General features: G+C 41.0%; 1 protein-coding gene across 2 annotated transcripts; it reads left to right on the forward strand.

The window, feature by feature from the left end:
* The first annotated feature begins 299 nt into the window (after positions 1 to 299).
* mitfa (melanocyte inducing transcription factor a) lies at positions 300 to 5,311 on the forward strand. 2 transcript variants are annotated; one of them, XM_061728681.1, is made up of 9 exons: positions 300 to 415; positions 934 to 1,146; positions 1,230 to 1,325; positions 1,415 to 1,544; positions 1,869 to 1,952; positions 2,214 to 2,270; positions 2,371 to 2,446; positions 3,087 to 3,234; positions 4,562 to 5,311. In XM_061728681.1, exons 1-9 carry the CDS (start codon positions 383 to 385, stop codon positions 4,964 to 4,966), a joined length of 1,242 nt encoding a protein of 413 aa, XP_061584665.1. In that variant the 5' UTR covers positions 300 to 382; the 3' UTR covers positions 4,967 to 5,311. The 2 variants fall into 2 exon arrangements, with proteins under 2 accessions (XP_061584665.1, XP_061584666.1); XM_061728682.1 differs by having other exon boundaries at positions 1,415 to 1,523.
* The last annotated feature ends 10,032 nt before the right edge of the window (positions 5,312 to 15,343 follow it).

Raw genomic sequence — 15,343 nt, forward strand, 5'->3', positions numbered from 1 at the left:
ACAACAAGTGATGTTTTATACCAGATGAGCAGAACTAAAGATTAAATGTTAGTTGGCCTTAAGCAAACTTCAGTTTGCAGACTACTGGCCATTCAATAGAAAGACTCCTTTGTGTGCTGGAGGTTGTGACGTCAAATGGCCTTTATAAAGACATAAATTCATAGTTTAATCTGGAACAACACAAGGGGAGGATGCGTCTTGATGTCCTCCTCCATTTCTGTGCATAACTAATGAGCTTCATGTCCTGGATAAATTAAGCTGGACTGCTCTCAGATTTGCAGAAGCTGCATGGGTGTCCACTGTGTTCACTAAGAAAATAAAGGGATTACATATTCTGTAGCGGTTATTCTCTTTATCGGTTATCTCTAAAAAGAAACTCAAAATGCTGGAGATGCTTGAATACAGTCACTATCAGGTGAGATCTTCTGTTCTTTCTTTAAAAAGATAATCCTTGAGTTATTATATATATTTGTAAACCATAATGCTGTTTTATTAGGTCCGCCTGGAGATTAACTATATCAAAACTTGACATGCAACTGTGTGCTAATTTGGAGTGTTTGTCCATAACGTTTACTGCAAAGAAATAAACTTTGATTTTGCTGCATGGGTCCTGAACACACTACATGAAGTGTTTGTGGTCATAGATCATGTGACTTAAAAACTCTGTATTATAAGGAATATGGATTTCATTTGAATTGACTTTCATAGCTCATAAAGGTTATACAAAATGCTTAATTTTTAATGTCCAATGTAACATCATCGGTTTTATATAAAGAAGCAACTTGTTTGTATACCCAAAGAGAAACCCTCATTTATTTTATCGTGTTGCTAAACTTTACAGCCTTTCATCCTATCATCCATTAAGCTACTTTTTATTTTACGCTGTACGCCAAAGACTGACTTCCAAGACTCACATCTTGCTTGTGCATGTAGGTGCAGTCCCACCTGGAAAACCCAAGCAAGCACCACTTCCAGCAGGCTCAGAGGCAGCAGGTGAGGCAGTATCTGTCCACCACTCTGGGCGGTAAAGCCGGGAACCAGGGTCCCAACCAGCCCCCTGAGCACAGCATGCCGCCCGGGCCCACCGGCAGCGCTCCCAACAGCCCCATGGCCCTGCTCACTCTCAGCTCCAGCTGTGAGAAGGAGGTACATCTGCTTCATCTTTCTTTCTTTTATTACAATCTGACACAGCGTACGCAGTACCTAACATGTGATGTTATGTTACACAGATGGACGATGTCATTGATGATATTATTAGTCTGGAGTCAAGTTACAGTGAAGATGTTCTCGGACTGATGGACCCAGGACTCCAAATCAACAACTCAGTAAGTTATTCCACATTTTGTCCCAATTTTGAAACGTCGCCTTTTTATTTAATTTAGATGTATAAGTTGAGACATCTGTTATTCTCCAGCTCCCCGTGTCTGGTAATTTGCTTGACGTGTACAACAATCAAGGGCTTCCACTCCCAGGCCTGTCCATGAGCAACTCCTGTGGGTCCAACATTAAAAGGGAATTTGCAGGTAAACATTTAAACACCACCTGTGACATATTCATTAGTATTTCCTTATAGTTTTTCAGTCTTGATTATTTTTGTTTTGGTCAGTGCAAAGACTGAGATAAATTCAGACTGACATTTTGCAACTGCTTTTGACTCTTACTTCCTTTATTTAATAATGAAATATTTAGAAATATTAACTGAGGAATGTACATTCTTATCCAAACCTATTACAATATCTAAACAGGTCTGTTGTAAATAACTTTTAGTATGAAAACAATACATCTTGGTCAAGGAGAAAAATCACATTGTGTGCAATTTGGAAGTGCACAAGATACTATTAAGTCAATGATTTGCCAAATAATTACAGCTCCTGGCATGAAGCAAGTACTGGACAAGCCTGGATCCTGTGGCCAGTATGAAAGCTATCAACGGTCAGAGGGTTTTCCAGTAGGTAAGCAATGAAATAAGATGTTTTCTATCAGATTTCCAGATACCATATGTGAAGTATTTTGTGTAAGACTAAATCGCACACAATAAAAAATCAATTGAGATTACCCAACCGAAGAAGCTAATTTATGTTTTTGTGTTACTGTAGCCATTGACTTGTTTCTTATTGGCTGTGATTTTCAGATTTCAAGTAACACTACATTATGAACTTAATGCTTTGTTTGCATTTTTATTTAATTAAAACCATTTTCTTATCGCTTCTCAGAGGCTGAAGTTCGGGCTCTTGCTAAAGAAAGACAGAAGAAGGACAACCACAACTTGAGTAAGAATCCGGGTTCAGAATAAGGTTTAAAAACGATCTTTTGTGTTCATTTGTGAACTGCTGAATTGCTCACTGGGATTTCTTTTTGACAAATGTTTAGTTGAACGAAGACGGAGGTTCAACATCAACGATCGAATAAAAGAGCTGGGAACATTAATACCCAAGTCAAATGATCCGTAAGTTGCTTTTTATATGCAGTTGGAAGGAACATTCAGAAGCTTTACATTAGTAAAGTTAGTGTTACAAAACTGTAAAAGTTCTACATTAGAAGTAAATGCCCCACATCAAAGCATTATTAGCTAAACAAATCAGTTTTTTCTTATACAGTTAGATCATTTTTGCTAATTGATTTAATAGTAGTACTTTAATACTGAAATTGATGGAATATTTTACAAGAGACTAAAAGTGTTTAGAAACTGTAAGAAGTTATGGAATTATTATTTATAAATGTTAAACATCTTAGACAACAAATTAAGTATTTTAATTCTTCATCTACATTTCTTACACTTTCACTTTTCATAAATGTTTTTTAATCTGTTCATAAATATAGTGAAATGGTCATAAAAAGAACCAAAAAAAGCAGTAGACATGTAACTTTGTTCCATTCAAACTCATAAATCCGTGTCTCCAGCCATCAGTTTGTCTTCTTACCGAGTTAGTCAGTCATTAACTTTGTTTTTAACATCCCTTCTTCATAAGTATCCTTGAAGTGCATGACTTATTCACTCAGATGAGCCATAAATAATCCTGTGTTGTTCTGGTCAGCTGGTCAGCTGTCTGATCTGACTATAGACCTTTGTCTCCTGTGTACCCCAGAGACATGCGCTGGAATAAAGGCACCATTTTAAAGGCCTCCGTGGACTACATCAGGAAGCTTCAGCAGGAACAACAGAGAGCCAAGGAGCTTGACTGCAGACAAAGGAAGCTGGAGCACGCAAACCGCCATCTGATGCTTCGTATACAGGTGCCTATATGTGACCAGATAACACACAGATTAGCGGTTATGCAGCTACAGCCTGTATAAAACTTAATAAAACTGAGACTACCTCAATTTGCACTTGGAGAAATGAACAATCTGCAACAAAGGTGATTTCTGGATGAGTTTTCAGGATGTGTATCCCAGCGGGTGCACACCCAGTGGACAAGGATGGTCTTACATTGTTATATAAGTGTAGGGTGCGGGAATCTGGTTTCAGTGTTTTCAAAAACACTGAAACTAGAACTGGAACTGTTCTAGCTGCAATATGAACTGGAATTTTTTTTAAGAAAATAGTTTTTGGACATAGTCTTAATGGTCTGGTGACATACCAGGAGGAGAAAAGCGGTGTATAAGCTCCTGATTTGATTCCAGGAGTCTTTCATCCTTTCATCCTTTAAAAAAGGCTTTAAAAAGATTTTTTTTATATAGATATATTTATTGAGGGCAATAAGAAAAAACTTTTCATAACAGTAATTAAACAAAAATAAATAAATAATAATAAGAAAAAAAAAATACAACAACACACCCCTCTCCCCTTTCCTCCCTCATATGGCCAATACATTACATCATTCAAAATCGTTTTGCTTCTTTTCACATATGCATGTCAATACTGGAGAAAATGAATAATAAAGTAAATAATCAAGTCCTGCAAAAACACATTCATTAATGTAGTAGATGATTCAGATCATTAGCTAGTCCAATAAAGGCAAAAAATCAAAAAAGGGTCCCCAAATAAGGTCAAAGTCTCTAGGATACAGAATACAGTATTTTTTCTGGAGTACTATATGATGCAAGTTCATTGATCCACTGTTTGGGTGCTGGGGTTTTTTCTGATTTCCAGTTTTTTAAATATATAATTTTTGCCGCAGTGCCTGCAAGCAGAATTAAGTACTTTTTATGATAAGTCATATTTAGTGAACTAACATCTCCAGTATCCAGGCTTTGGGATCAAGAATATAGGATTTTAAAATGTCAGAGATTATTTTGACCAAGTATTTCCAGAAAGCGTCTATAATTGGACAGTTCCAGAGCATATGGAGTAGATTTCCAGTGTTTATTTTACATCTTTGGCACATGGCAGAGACCACACTATTAAGTTTATTTAATCTATAGGGAGTGTAGTAAATTTGATGTAAGGTATTGAATTGAATTTGTCTGTGTTTGGTGGATATTAGCATACTGTGTGTAAGATTTTGACCAAACTACAATGTTGTATTCTGAGCTGAGGAAATCTTTGTAAGTATAGTTGTTTCCACGTTTGTGTTAATACATCAAAGAACATTCTCAACATCAAGCTTTTGTATGTATGCAGGAGTTGGAGATCCAGGCCCGTGCTCACGGGCTCACAGTGGTGCCATCCCCGTCCGTCTGCTCATCAGAGGTGATGGCTCGAGCTATAAAACAGGAACCTGTCCTGGGCGACTGCCCGTCAGACCTCTACCAGCACTGCTCAGCGCCTGACATGTCTCCTCCAACCACGCTGGACCTGAACAATGGCACCATAACCTTTGACCACATCTCTGCAGATTCCAGGAACGCCAGCCCCTATGGAAACTCCAGGACCTGTAAAATGAAGGAGATGGCAAGGGACAACACCCTGGGCCCAGTTTCCCCAAGCGATCCCCTGCTGTCCTCAATGTCCCCAGATGTCTCCAACAACATCAGCAGCCACCACAGTTCCACCTCAAATATGGAGGAGAAAGAACATGGCTGTTAGCCCAACGCCGTAAGACGTACTGACACTCCTCATTTGCACCAATTTTGACATTTTACTCTCGACTCGTGGATGAAAAAACTCTGAATTATTTTTTATTTTGACTGCATTTTTTTTCATGTATTTTGACATTTGGATACTGAATAAATCCTACAAGCTACTGTGTCCCCAAAACACGTAATTACCTGTCTTTCTACATTTCTTAGGCCTTTATTTTAAGAGGGTGATGATATTATGGCCCTATGATTGGACTGTTCTCTGTAGTCTTGGTAATTGAGATACTATGCATATAAACGTTTTACTTATAATATACATCATAATAATATTAATCATATTTTTTATACACTGGCTAGATTATTTATTATATTGCGTTGTTATTACTTCACTGAGAGATTATTATATGTAACATCATAAATGTTCTTATTTGAACAAAGTGGGACATATTTTTTAATTTCTGTAATGATGCATGATGATATTTTGTTTATAGAGAAAATATAATAAACATGAATGAACAATCAAAATGAATTTGATTCATATGACACTTCACACATTTATGTTGTTAAGACTTTACACCGCTGTTTGTATTATTTAGTTATTTGAATATTTATTTAAGGCATATGACATGAGTTCCCAGATGTCTTTAACCAACAATGTTATGCAGTATATCTGTGCACACCTGGTTTATTTTTTCAGGAATACACAAAGAGTCTGAGCAGGACTTTCTAAAATAACTCAATTCAGTTTTATTTATAAAGCATCTATTACAACAGAAGTTGTTTCTAGGATCTTTCCAGAGACCCAGATCATGAACCCCGGGCAATTATTACATAAACAACAGCATGTAAAACATCCCCTTGTGGGAGAAAAACCTTAAGCCAAACAGTGGCAAGAAAAATTCCCCTTTAGGAGGGAAGAAACCTTGCAGGACCTGGATCATAAGGAGTGAGCAGAGCAGGAAATTATGTTAAGGAAGCACATGTGAGAGTGTTTCTTTTGACCCCAAAACACACAGTTATCCTATTTATTTCTAACACGTGAAGCGCCTGTTGTCAAGTGCCTCATTAATCTGTCACTCACTAACCAAATTTTACTAGCCAAACTACAACTTGAAAAAAATTAAGAAAATAGGATGAGAAATTAATTCAGTCCAACCACAAGTCATCAGAAAAGGATGAAATATATAAAGTTCTATTTTTGACCCATCCATAAAAAGTTGCACATCCTTGAATGCTCTTTCAACAAAACTTTTCTGGTTGCGCCTATCCATACCCAATGTGAATATTAGTTGTTTTTACCTTCTTTTTTTAAAGTTGGGAGAGTAAAGTTAATTGCAGTCTTTAATTTCCCTTATTGTTTAAATGTAAGCTAGTGTTGGGCCACAGTCCTATGTGAAGATGGGAAGCCTCAGTTTCAACTTTGAGGCCTAACTCTGAGACCAGCCTGGGTTTCTTAACGTTGACCGCATGGTTTGAAACACAGGAACTTCCAAAATGACTCAAAGCATTGGTGATAAGGAATAGCCTTCTCATTAGGCATGAACCCCAAATCGCAGGAGGAGCCGCTGCCGATTTATGGCAGCCCAGGACTGGCTATAAAGAGCAACCTCCCCGCTCTCTCTCCCTCTTTCTCCCAAGCTCTCTTCTCCCTAAGCTCTGTCCACTGTCCCATGGAGGCCTATTTTAGCAATGCTACTAGCTATGGGCCGGCCTTCTCCATTATCGTGTCTGAAGAAGTGTCTGGTTGCCTTGAAATGGCAACCATAGTTTGGAAGCTGCAACGAGTGACCTGCAAACGTTCTGAGCCCCAGATGAGCCGAACGAGGGACCCTTGCATGCCTCGACGTGAATACCTTTGGACCTACAAGGAGCTGAAGGAGGCCATACTGCATCCCCTCATCCAAACTGAGACGAGGAGAGCAGGAGAGAGAGAGAGAGACGCTTTTTATCAGGATCCCCTGTCGAGCGTAACCGCCCAGCTGTTCACCAAGGAATGCTGACCGACCAGACCAAACCACCTTGTTCTTCAACTACAAAGATCCACGTAGGAGGCTGTTTTGTGTCTCAGCAGAGAAACATAGTTAACACATTGAACTAGCACCACTGATCCGGTCACAACTCTGTTTATTAGCTTAAGCTTGTTTGTTTATTTTATCGCTTGTCTACTGTTGCATCCACGTTGCTGGATCTTGATGACATGTTCTTCCACAACAGAAGCCTTTCCTACGGAGCCCCTCTGGTGACATTTGAAAAAAATAAAATAATGCTTGGCCACGCATTAATAACTCATGGCCACGAGTTAATATCTTGTGGCCACGAGATAATCAATGCGTGGCCACGAGATAATTAATGCGTGGCCACGCATTATTTTATTTTTTTCAAATGTCACCAGAGGGGCTCCCTACTTTCCTCATTTCCCAGTTGAATAAGCAGAGCGTACATGTGAAGTTAGTTTCACATTGGTGCGTCTCTGTGTGGGTAGTTGATCTGAAGTTTGTGTTTAATGTTTAGCTAGTTGTTGTTTATGTTTAGTTTAGGCATTGGAATTTATTTTTAATTTATTAACATTTATTAATGTTTTCATTATCTTTTAAAGGAGCCGTCTGTAAGAAATGGCCAAAACTGGTACTGCAGTCACTTTCAAAATATTGTTGAGCGGCGTGTACCCTCCCCCTCCTCCCCCCGACCAGAGGTTGCCAGGTAGGCTGCAGAATGCAGCAGGAACGTTGGCTGCCATGGCTGCGATAATTAGAGCCGAGCTGGCAACCCGGATGCCGAAACAATACTGACTTTGTGATTGGGAGATAGGTGGAGGGTGGAGCTTCAGAAACAATACTGACTTGGTGATTGGGAGATAGGTGGAGGGCGGAGCTTCAGAAACAATACTGACTTGGTGATTGGGAGATAGGTGGAGGGTGGAGCTTCAGGCCAAAACAAAAGATGACAACATAAACATCAGTTGAGGGCTGCAACTCCTCTTTTTAAACTGGAATATCCTGGCTTGAGTGCTGTTGTCAGTGACATAAGTATTTGAAATGAACATGATTTTTAAATGTCTGTTGACATATCGGGGTCATTTTATGATTGGTTTTATTATTGCTCTTACATACAGCTCCTTTAACACTTGTGTAAATAAACTCTGATTAATTTGAATGAGAGAAGTTGTTTGTGTTTATTTTATACATATTTGTCACAGCTGGTTGCAAAGATCTGTGCTTGGATTCCTTCCTTCACTGTTGTTCAGTGATGCACAAGGATGGCTACTTGTGCATCTTCGAGACTAATTTTGCTGTTTAGTTATCGTTTCCTGATAAAATCAGGTTGTGCCCCGTTTTGGTTGATGAATTTTGATAATTCATTTTGATTCTTTATGAATTATTAATAACTATCGTAAAACAATTATTATTAACTCTCTATTAACTGATCCAGCACTCCCTTTGTGGCACAACACTAGTTTGTCATTTAAAATGTGTTGAAAACTTTAGGGGGAATTTCAGAAAAATAGGCTCAATAAAACCCATTTTCGTGCAAGATTACAGCCAACATGACTTTAGGTGTTGGTTCATCGAGATGAACAGTAGGTGATGCTAACTCCCCAGCCAGAACTGCAGAGAAAGAAGGTGAATTGACTAAAAGAGCATCACTCAAACCTCAAACACAGGAACATAAAGTGTGATAAAGCTTCCATGGTAGACAGTTGAGTAACAGGAGTTAAGTACGAAATTTGAACTTTTGAATGTCAAATATCAGGCCTCTGTACATTTCTGTACGTTCTCATTCCTCAACTGAATCTTTACCATTTCCGCTGCATACTGTTGCATTTAACCTTCCTTTTATCCTTATTTTAGGTTTTTCACTTACTTTTCCAAATATAATTTTTCTCATCCAGATGCATTTATATAAATTATATTTATATATATTTCAGTCACTTTTCATTACTGGTAGACTATATACAGTACACAACAAGCTCACCTGCTATTGGGTGCACCTAAAAATATGTCACCACATTGTTTTAGTTATTCTATTATTTTGTAGTTGATAATATTAAACATATTGTCAGGTTTTGACATTTCCTCCAGGTTGTGTTTTCAGTTCTGCCCCTCCTGTTTCCCATCTGCCCTGATTGTCTGCACCTGTGTCTCGTTATCCTCTGTGTATATCTGGTCTTGTCTTTCCCTGCTCCCTGTCGGTCCGTACTGTTTGCTCCCTCTATGTCTCCTCGCCTAGTTTTTGGATTCCTGTTTTTTGTTCTGCTTTTGATCCTGCTCTGCAGCGTTTTTGGTTCTTGTTTTTGCTTAATAAATCCGCTTTTTGCGAACTCCTGCCTCCTGCCTCCTGCTCTCCTGCGTTTGGGTCCTCAACAAACACCAACCGTGACACATATTTTATTTTGGGTACAGCAAGATTAAACTCCCTTTAAGACATACTACCATGTCATTAAACAGTGTTCTCCTGAATCTATTGAGGGTGAAGAGCTGAAAAGGGGTAAAGTGCAACCTTTGTTGTGGGAGTAGTTGCACCCAGGTTGTCAGGTTGTTTACCCCAAATGATTGGCAGCGCTTCATGTGATTATTGCTCTTACCAACTGTCAGGTTTTGTCAGGGTTTGACTCTTCCCCCCCAGTCTTTGAGTTTCTGTTTTGCCCCGCCTGTGTCCCATCTGCCCTGATTGTCTGCACCTGTGTCTCGTTGTGTCTCGATATCCCCTGTGTATATCTGGTCTTGTCATTCCCTTGCTCCTCGTGGTTCCATACTGTGCTTCCCTCCATGTTTCCTGTTTTTGCTCCAGGTTTTGATCCCTGTTTCTGGTTTTTGATCCTGCAAAGCAGCGCTTTTGGTTTTTGGTTCTTGCCTTTTTGTTAATAAATCCTTGTTTTTGGAAGAACTCCTGCCTCCGGCCTCCCTCTCTCTCCTGCATCTGGGTCCTCACCACACCAGCCTGACAGCAGGCCTGACAGGTTTTCATGTCAGTACATGGTAAAGCAGCCCATAAATAACATTATAATGCCATTACATATTGTTTCATCAGTATATTGTACTATTACAATGTTTACTTGTACTTGTCTGCTAATATTTGTAAGTTGAAGGTGTCAAGGTTTACTTTGACAGCAGTTAACCTCATTTTGGATATCGCGATAAGTTCTTTATTTTACTTTTTTTTTGGTCATTTATATGCACTGTAGTTAATTTAATTAACTGGTACATAATATCTATAAATGCCTATGGTGAATTAGTTCAAGTCTAAGAGAGAGATACCCACTTATTTATCCAAAAAAGAGTGTATATATGGGACAATACAATGTTAATGTATTGAAATTGAGTTTTATACTTTTATAAGTAATATAGATGTACTTTGACAAAGTATAACAACATAAGTAGTGTACATTTCAGTGAGAACGGTTGAACAATCGCGTTATTAAACTATAACTTAATGAACTGTAACTTAATTGTCGTTTATAGAAGAAATGATTTATGGAAACATCTAATATTGCGGACAAATTCACTTTATCTGTACACTGTATTCATGTTGTTGGTAGACAATAAAAAACGCAATCTGGACATGAATGGCAGCACTTGATTATTGCTCTTACCAACTGTTAAATTTTTCAGATTGCAACGTCACTGCTATGGCCGCCCTGGTGCTCGGGGCCCGTAACGGGAAACCTTTAGGTTCCCTGTCAGGGTCAAGGTCAGCTCAGCATGTGTCGGGGCTGGAGACTTGTCATTTGTCGGCAACCCACACACCTGTCCCTGTGACTCTCAAGGTTATTGTTAGCTTATCTGTCCACTTCGCCATAGATCATGCTGCTCATGGCTACATGTGAGTGTGTGTGAGAGAGAAGGTGCACGTGTTGCACTTCCATGATTAGATGATGTTTCTTATGGCTTCAGTCAAGCTCATATTTTGTTTACCAACCCTGCTTTTTGTGTCTTTCTCTTTGAACTGTGCCCTATTTTGCTGCAGCCATTCAGATATCTTCTTGAAACAGGGTTAGATGACACCATTCACCGGACACAAGTCAAATTATTTAACCAAGTTAAATTTGTGTTTATGTTATGTTTATGTAATAATTGTTCTAGGCCTCTGGAAAGCGCCTAGAGAAAACTTCTGTTGTAATAGACGCTCTATAAATAAAATCGAATTGAATTGAATTGAATTATATTTCAACCACGAACCAACCGCCAAAGGCGGCTGTTGATCATGTTTGATAATGGCTTGTCAAAACGGGTTATGTCTGAATTGTTGGTGTAGTGCAGGGCTCTTAAGTCTCATGCATGGAGCATGAGACAAGTTTACATGCTCACATGCCACACACGGCCTTTCTCACGCTGAGAAATCATTAAGTTCACCGCACAGAAATTCCAACAGCCCATCTTTCGAGTCAAAGGCAGACTACGCTGAGGGGCGCTGAGCGCTCATATAGTTCAGAGCAACTGTTTGGAGTTTGGCCAATCAGAAAAGGGAATATTATTGTTGCTAATGGTCAGAGTTTCAACCTCAAGTTTCAGCTGAACCAAGTGATGTGTTTTTCTTCCAACTTCCAGTGCAGAAACATAAGATGATCCTCAATAAAATAATATGATTTAAGAAAATCCTCTGATCTAAGGTTGGATGTGTGAAGCTTTACAACTCATCTTATTTGATATCTAATTGCTATCAACCACATCATGTGGTAGTTAAACATTATTAGCTGTGTTTGCTTATTTTATTTGTCACTATGTGTTTTTCATAGTGCTGTCAAGTGATTAAAAAATTCAGAGATTCATTAATTAAGATCTGTAATTAATTAAGCAGCAAAAGAAGTTTATATAGACCCCCCACCCCTCATGTAAAATAAGAGATTTGAGAGATGTGTGTTGGAAACATACAAAAGTACTGTGCTTCTCCAGGGACGTGGTATCGGATGTAAGAGACAAGATTGTGCAAATTTTGGCTGCACATCCAACTGTGAAAAGCCTTGTTTTACACGTTGGCTCAAATGCTCTTGTGAAACAGCAGTCTGAGGTGCTAAAACGAGAATTTTAAAAAGCTGTTTGATCCAATTAATAGTGTTTATTATTGGCCGTTTACCATAGACGCGAGGATACGAGAGGTTCAACAGGTTGTTTAGCCTGAACAAACAGCTGTCAGGTGTGTGGACCATGTACTCCTTCAATTTTATTGACAATTTCAGTTTTTTCTGCGACTGCAGGCATTTTCTTGAGGCAGACAGTCTCTGCCTCAGCAGATCTGGGGTGAGGGTGATTGCGGCTAATCTTTTCTATGTTTTGAGTTACAGCCCAGTGGAAACCTTGAGGTGGGGCTGCCCCTGCCCCCGCCTGTGTCTGGAGCGGACGTCATCCTGGAGTCATCTCCGTCACGTCCTGCACCAACAGACAGGAATGAAGAGCCACCCTCATCCAAGTCTTCCTCCCCGTCTGCTGGACTTCACTGACCACATGAGGGAGCTGGTCACTGCTGCCACCAGAATAACCCCTGCCTTAGTCCCATTCCTGCACCCAAAACCCTCCCACCCCGTCATCCTCCCCCACCACAAACTCCTAGGTCTTCAAACTCGCAAGGTCTTCACTGACAAGATGAGGGCAGAGTTACAGGACTCTCCTGGAAGATCATCGCTACAGAAAGCCCTGCATCACCTGAGTCACGTGAAACAGTTGGTGGAAGAGGCTGGTCCCCCACGTCCAACACCCCCAGCGTCCAACACTCCCAGCGCCCAACACTCCCTCCTCGGGAGAAACAAAAACCCCATCTCTTAAAACAGACATCAGCAAGTTCCAACTAATATACGCCTGGGGTCCGTTTCACAAAGCAGTCTGTTAACCCTGAAATGAGGGAAACTCTGAGTTTTCCGTTTCACAAATGGAGGTAACTCAAACCAGAGAAAGAGAGGTAACTCTAGCCTGTTTCACAAAGAGAGGTACCTTAAGCTCTCGGTCAGTTACCGTAGTAACAGATGCTCTGAATCTAACCTGGTCGGGACCAGGTTAGATTCAATGAACCTCGAGTTTCTCTGTGTCAGTTCTGCCGTCTGTCACTAAAAACAGAGTCAGTATATATATATATTAGAAGTCCATTGTCACGAACATGGCATGTCCTTTTGATGAAGACCCAATTGATGAAGGTGCAGCATTAATGCGCAGATAATTAAATATTCGTCGGGAGATGGTTATCAGACCGCGTAATACATGTATATTACAGTACATAGTCTCATTACAGGCAAAGCAATATATGTTAATCCTTTATATGTTATAATTTTGATGATTGAATTGTTTAATGATTTCATAATATACTCTAATTTTTTGAGATTTTTTATTTGGGGTTTTCATAAACTGTGAGCCATAATCACCAAAATTATAACAAATAAAGTATGTAGTGGGAAATAATATTTGTTTCACCTTAAGTTGAATTTACTACGAATGAAGTTTTGCAATATATTCAAATTTTCCGACCTCCACCTGTATATTATTACATAAATAAATAAGAGCATAATATATGTCTGTATTGGTTCAATACGGAACGCAACTTTTAATTCCCAATTATGGAAAAATTCTGTATTTCAAAGGACGGGTGGCAAGCCCACATAAACCTGTCCAAGCCATCAAGGAGTTCCACAGGATTGCAGGTGAATGATGTAGAGATCCCTTAAAGGGGACATATTATGGCATTTAATGTATATTTTAAACAGGCCTTGAATGTCTTAAAAACAATCTAAAGCCTGTTTTTTCTACATAAATCAGAAATTCAGCCTGTGGGCCGTGTCTATAGTTTTACCGCTTCTAACCCCTTTTTCTGTGCTCCATTCTAAGGGAAGGGGGGTGTGGCAGGGTGCGTGCCACGGGGGCCCGACCGAAGGACGGAGAGACAGAGAGTTTCGTGCAGAACCGTTTATTTATTCAATTAAGCACCCCACACACAGTGCACCAAACATGACAGCAGCTCCTCCGACCCCTTGCTGTTGTCCGGCTCCGCCTTATAAGGCAGGCAGGTGGAGAGAACCAGCCACTCAGGCGGATGGGACACAGGTGCGTGTCCCATCCACCTCTCCAACCTGCCACACATCCCCAACGCCAACCTCGAGCCGGGGTTTGTCCGTCCGGCCGAGCCTACCCCCCCCCCCCCCCCCCCGCCCCCTCGGAGCGGGAGAGGAAGCCCGGAACCCCCCCGGGCCTTCCTGGTCGGGTGGTCGCCCCCGGCGTCGGCCTGAGCAGCGCAACGGCCGCCTTATAAGGCAGGCAGGTGGAGAGAACCAGCCACTCAGGCGGATGGGACACAGGTGCGTGTCCCATCCACCTCTCCAACCTGCCACAGGGGGGTATGATAATGAGGCTCTGCGCTGATTGGCTGCTTGAATGACGTGTAGGAGGGGAGGAGACAAAGCGTTGCTCCGGGGAGAAGAGCAGCGGCTGCGTAGCAAAGCGTGTCCACGGTTCTGCGTTAAATCGACGCGTACCCTACGCCGTAGGCTCTGCGTTGGTGTAACGCGGAACCATAAATCAGCCTTTAGTCACCTCGTCTTCACACTAATTCACACAGGAAGATTGAATTTAATTCTAAACAGGTACACCACCGTTATTTACTCCAATTCCATCATTCCACTTCTTATGTTACAAGACAAATGAATCATGTAACTGTAAAGAAATCACAACACTGAATTTTCACAAATGGCAACTTTATTGTTAAAATATATAAATAAAATGTATGCACTATTGTTGGCTCAAGGAAGGACCGCGCGTCTTCTGAATGTGAACAGCTCCAGGTGCTTGAAAGATCTGAAACCACAGAAGAAAAATGTATTACGGTACTAATAGAGCCCCGAGCCCGCCGGAGCCGGCGGGTTCGGATCTCCGGGTTCGGACCTCCAAACCCGGAGGCCCCGGGTTCGGAACTCCGGGTTCGGAGATCCGAACCCGGAGCTCCTCGACGGTCCGGTCCGTGAGCAGCTCCGACAGCTCTGTATGCGGCGCCGGGGCTCCGGAGCTAAGCTAAATACTTAGCCCATGCAAAGATCATACAATATAAATGACATTAAAAAAACGGAACTTACCGCTGACTCGTGTGCAGTTGCCGGGTCCGTGCTGTGGGATCTGATCCTTTTATAAGGGTAAATGTCGATGCAAAACCTCATTTCTACTCTCCCTCGCTGTGGAAACAGCCACCGCTGCTGAACAATGGCGGAAGCTCGAGCGGGCGGACAGAGCTGGTTGTGGGTGTGGTTTCAGCAGCGGAGGAGACCGAGGGCGTGGTTTGCATTTTGGTGACGTAAAGAAAATGCACAAATCCAAACGGCTCACAGAAACCACATGACACTGGGGGACTCTGTAAGGCGGGGGGGAGCAGACCTTGCAGATTTTCATGGGGTATCATCTTTTCTGTGTTGGCAGGG

The sequence above is a fragment of the Cololabis saira genome, chromosome 8 (genome assembly GCF_033807715.1).
Source record: "Cololabis saira isolate AMF1-May2022 chromosome 8, fColSai1.1, whole genome shotgun sequence".
In the NCBI taxonomy this organism is placed as follows: Eukaryota; Metazoa; Chordata; class Actinopteri; order Beloniformes; family Belonidae; genus Cololabis; species Cololabis saira.

Excerpts from the sequence above, each read along its gene's own strand:
- mitfa (XM_061728681.1), top strand. The coding sequence starts at position 383 with ATGCTGGAGATGCTTGAATACAGTCACTATCAG. Across the intron at positions 1,147-1,229 it reads GCTCCAGCTGTGAGAAGGAG|ATGGACGATGTCATTGATGA; the intron begins GTACATCTGCTT and ends TATGTTACACAG. Across the intron at positions 1,326-1,414 it reads GACTCCAAATCAACAACTCA|CTCCCCGTGTCTGGTAATTT; the intron begins GTAAGTTATTCC and ends GTTATTCTCCAG.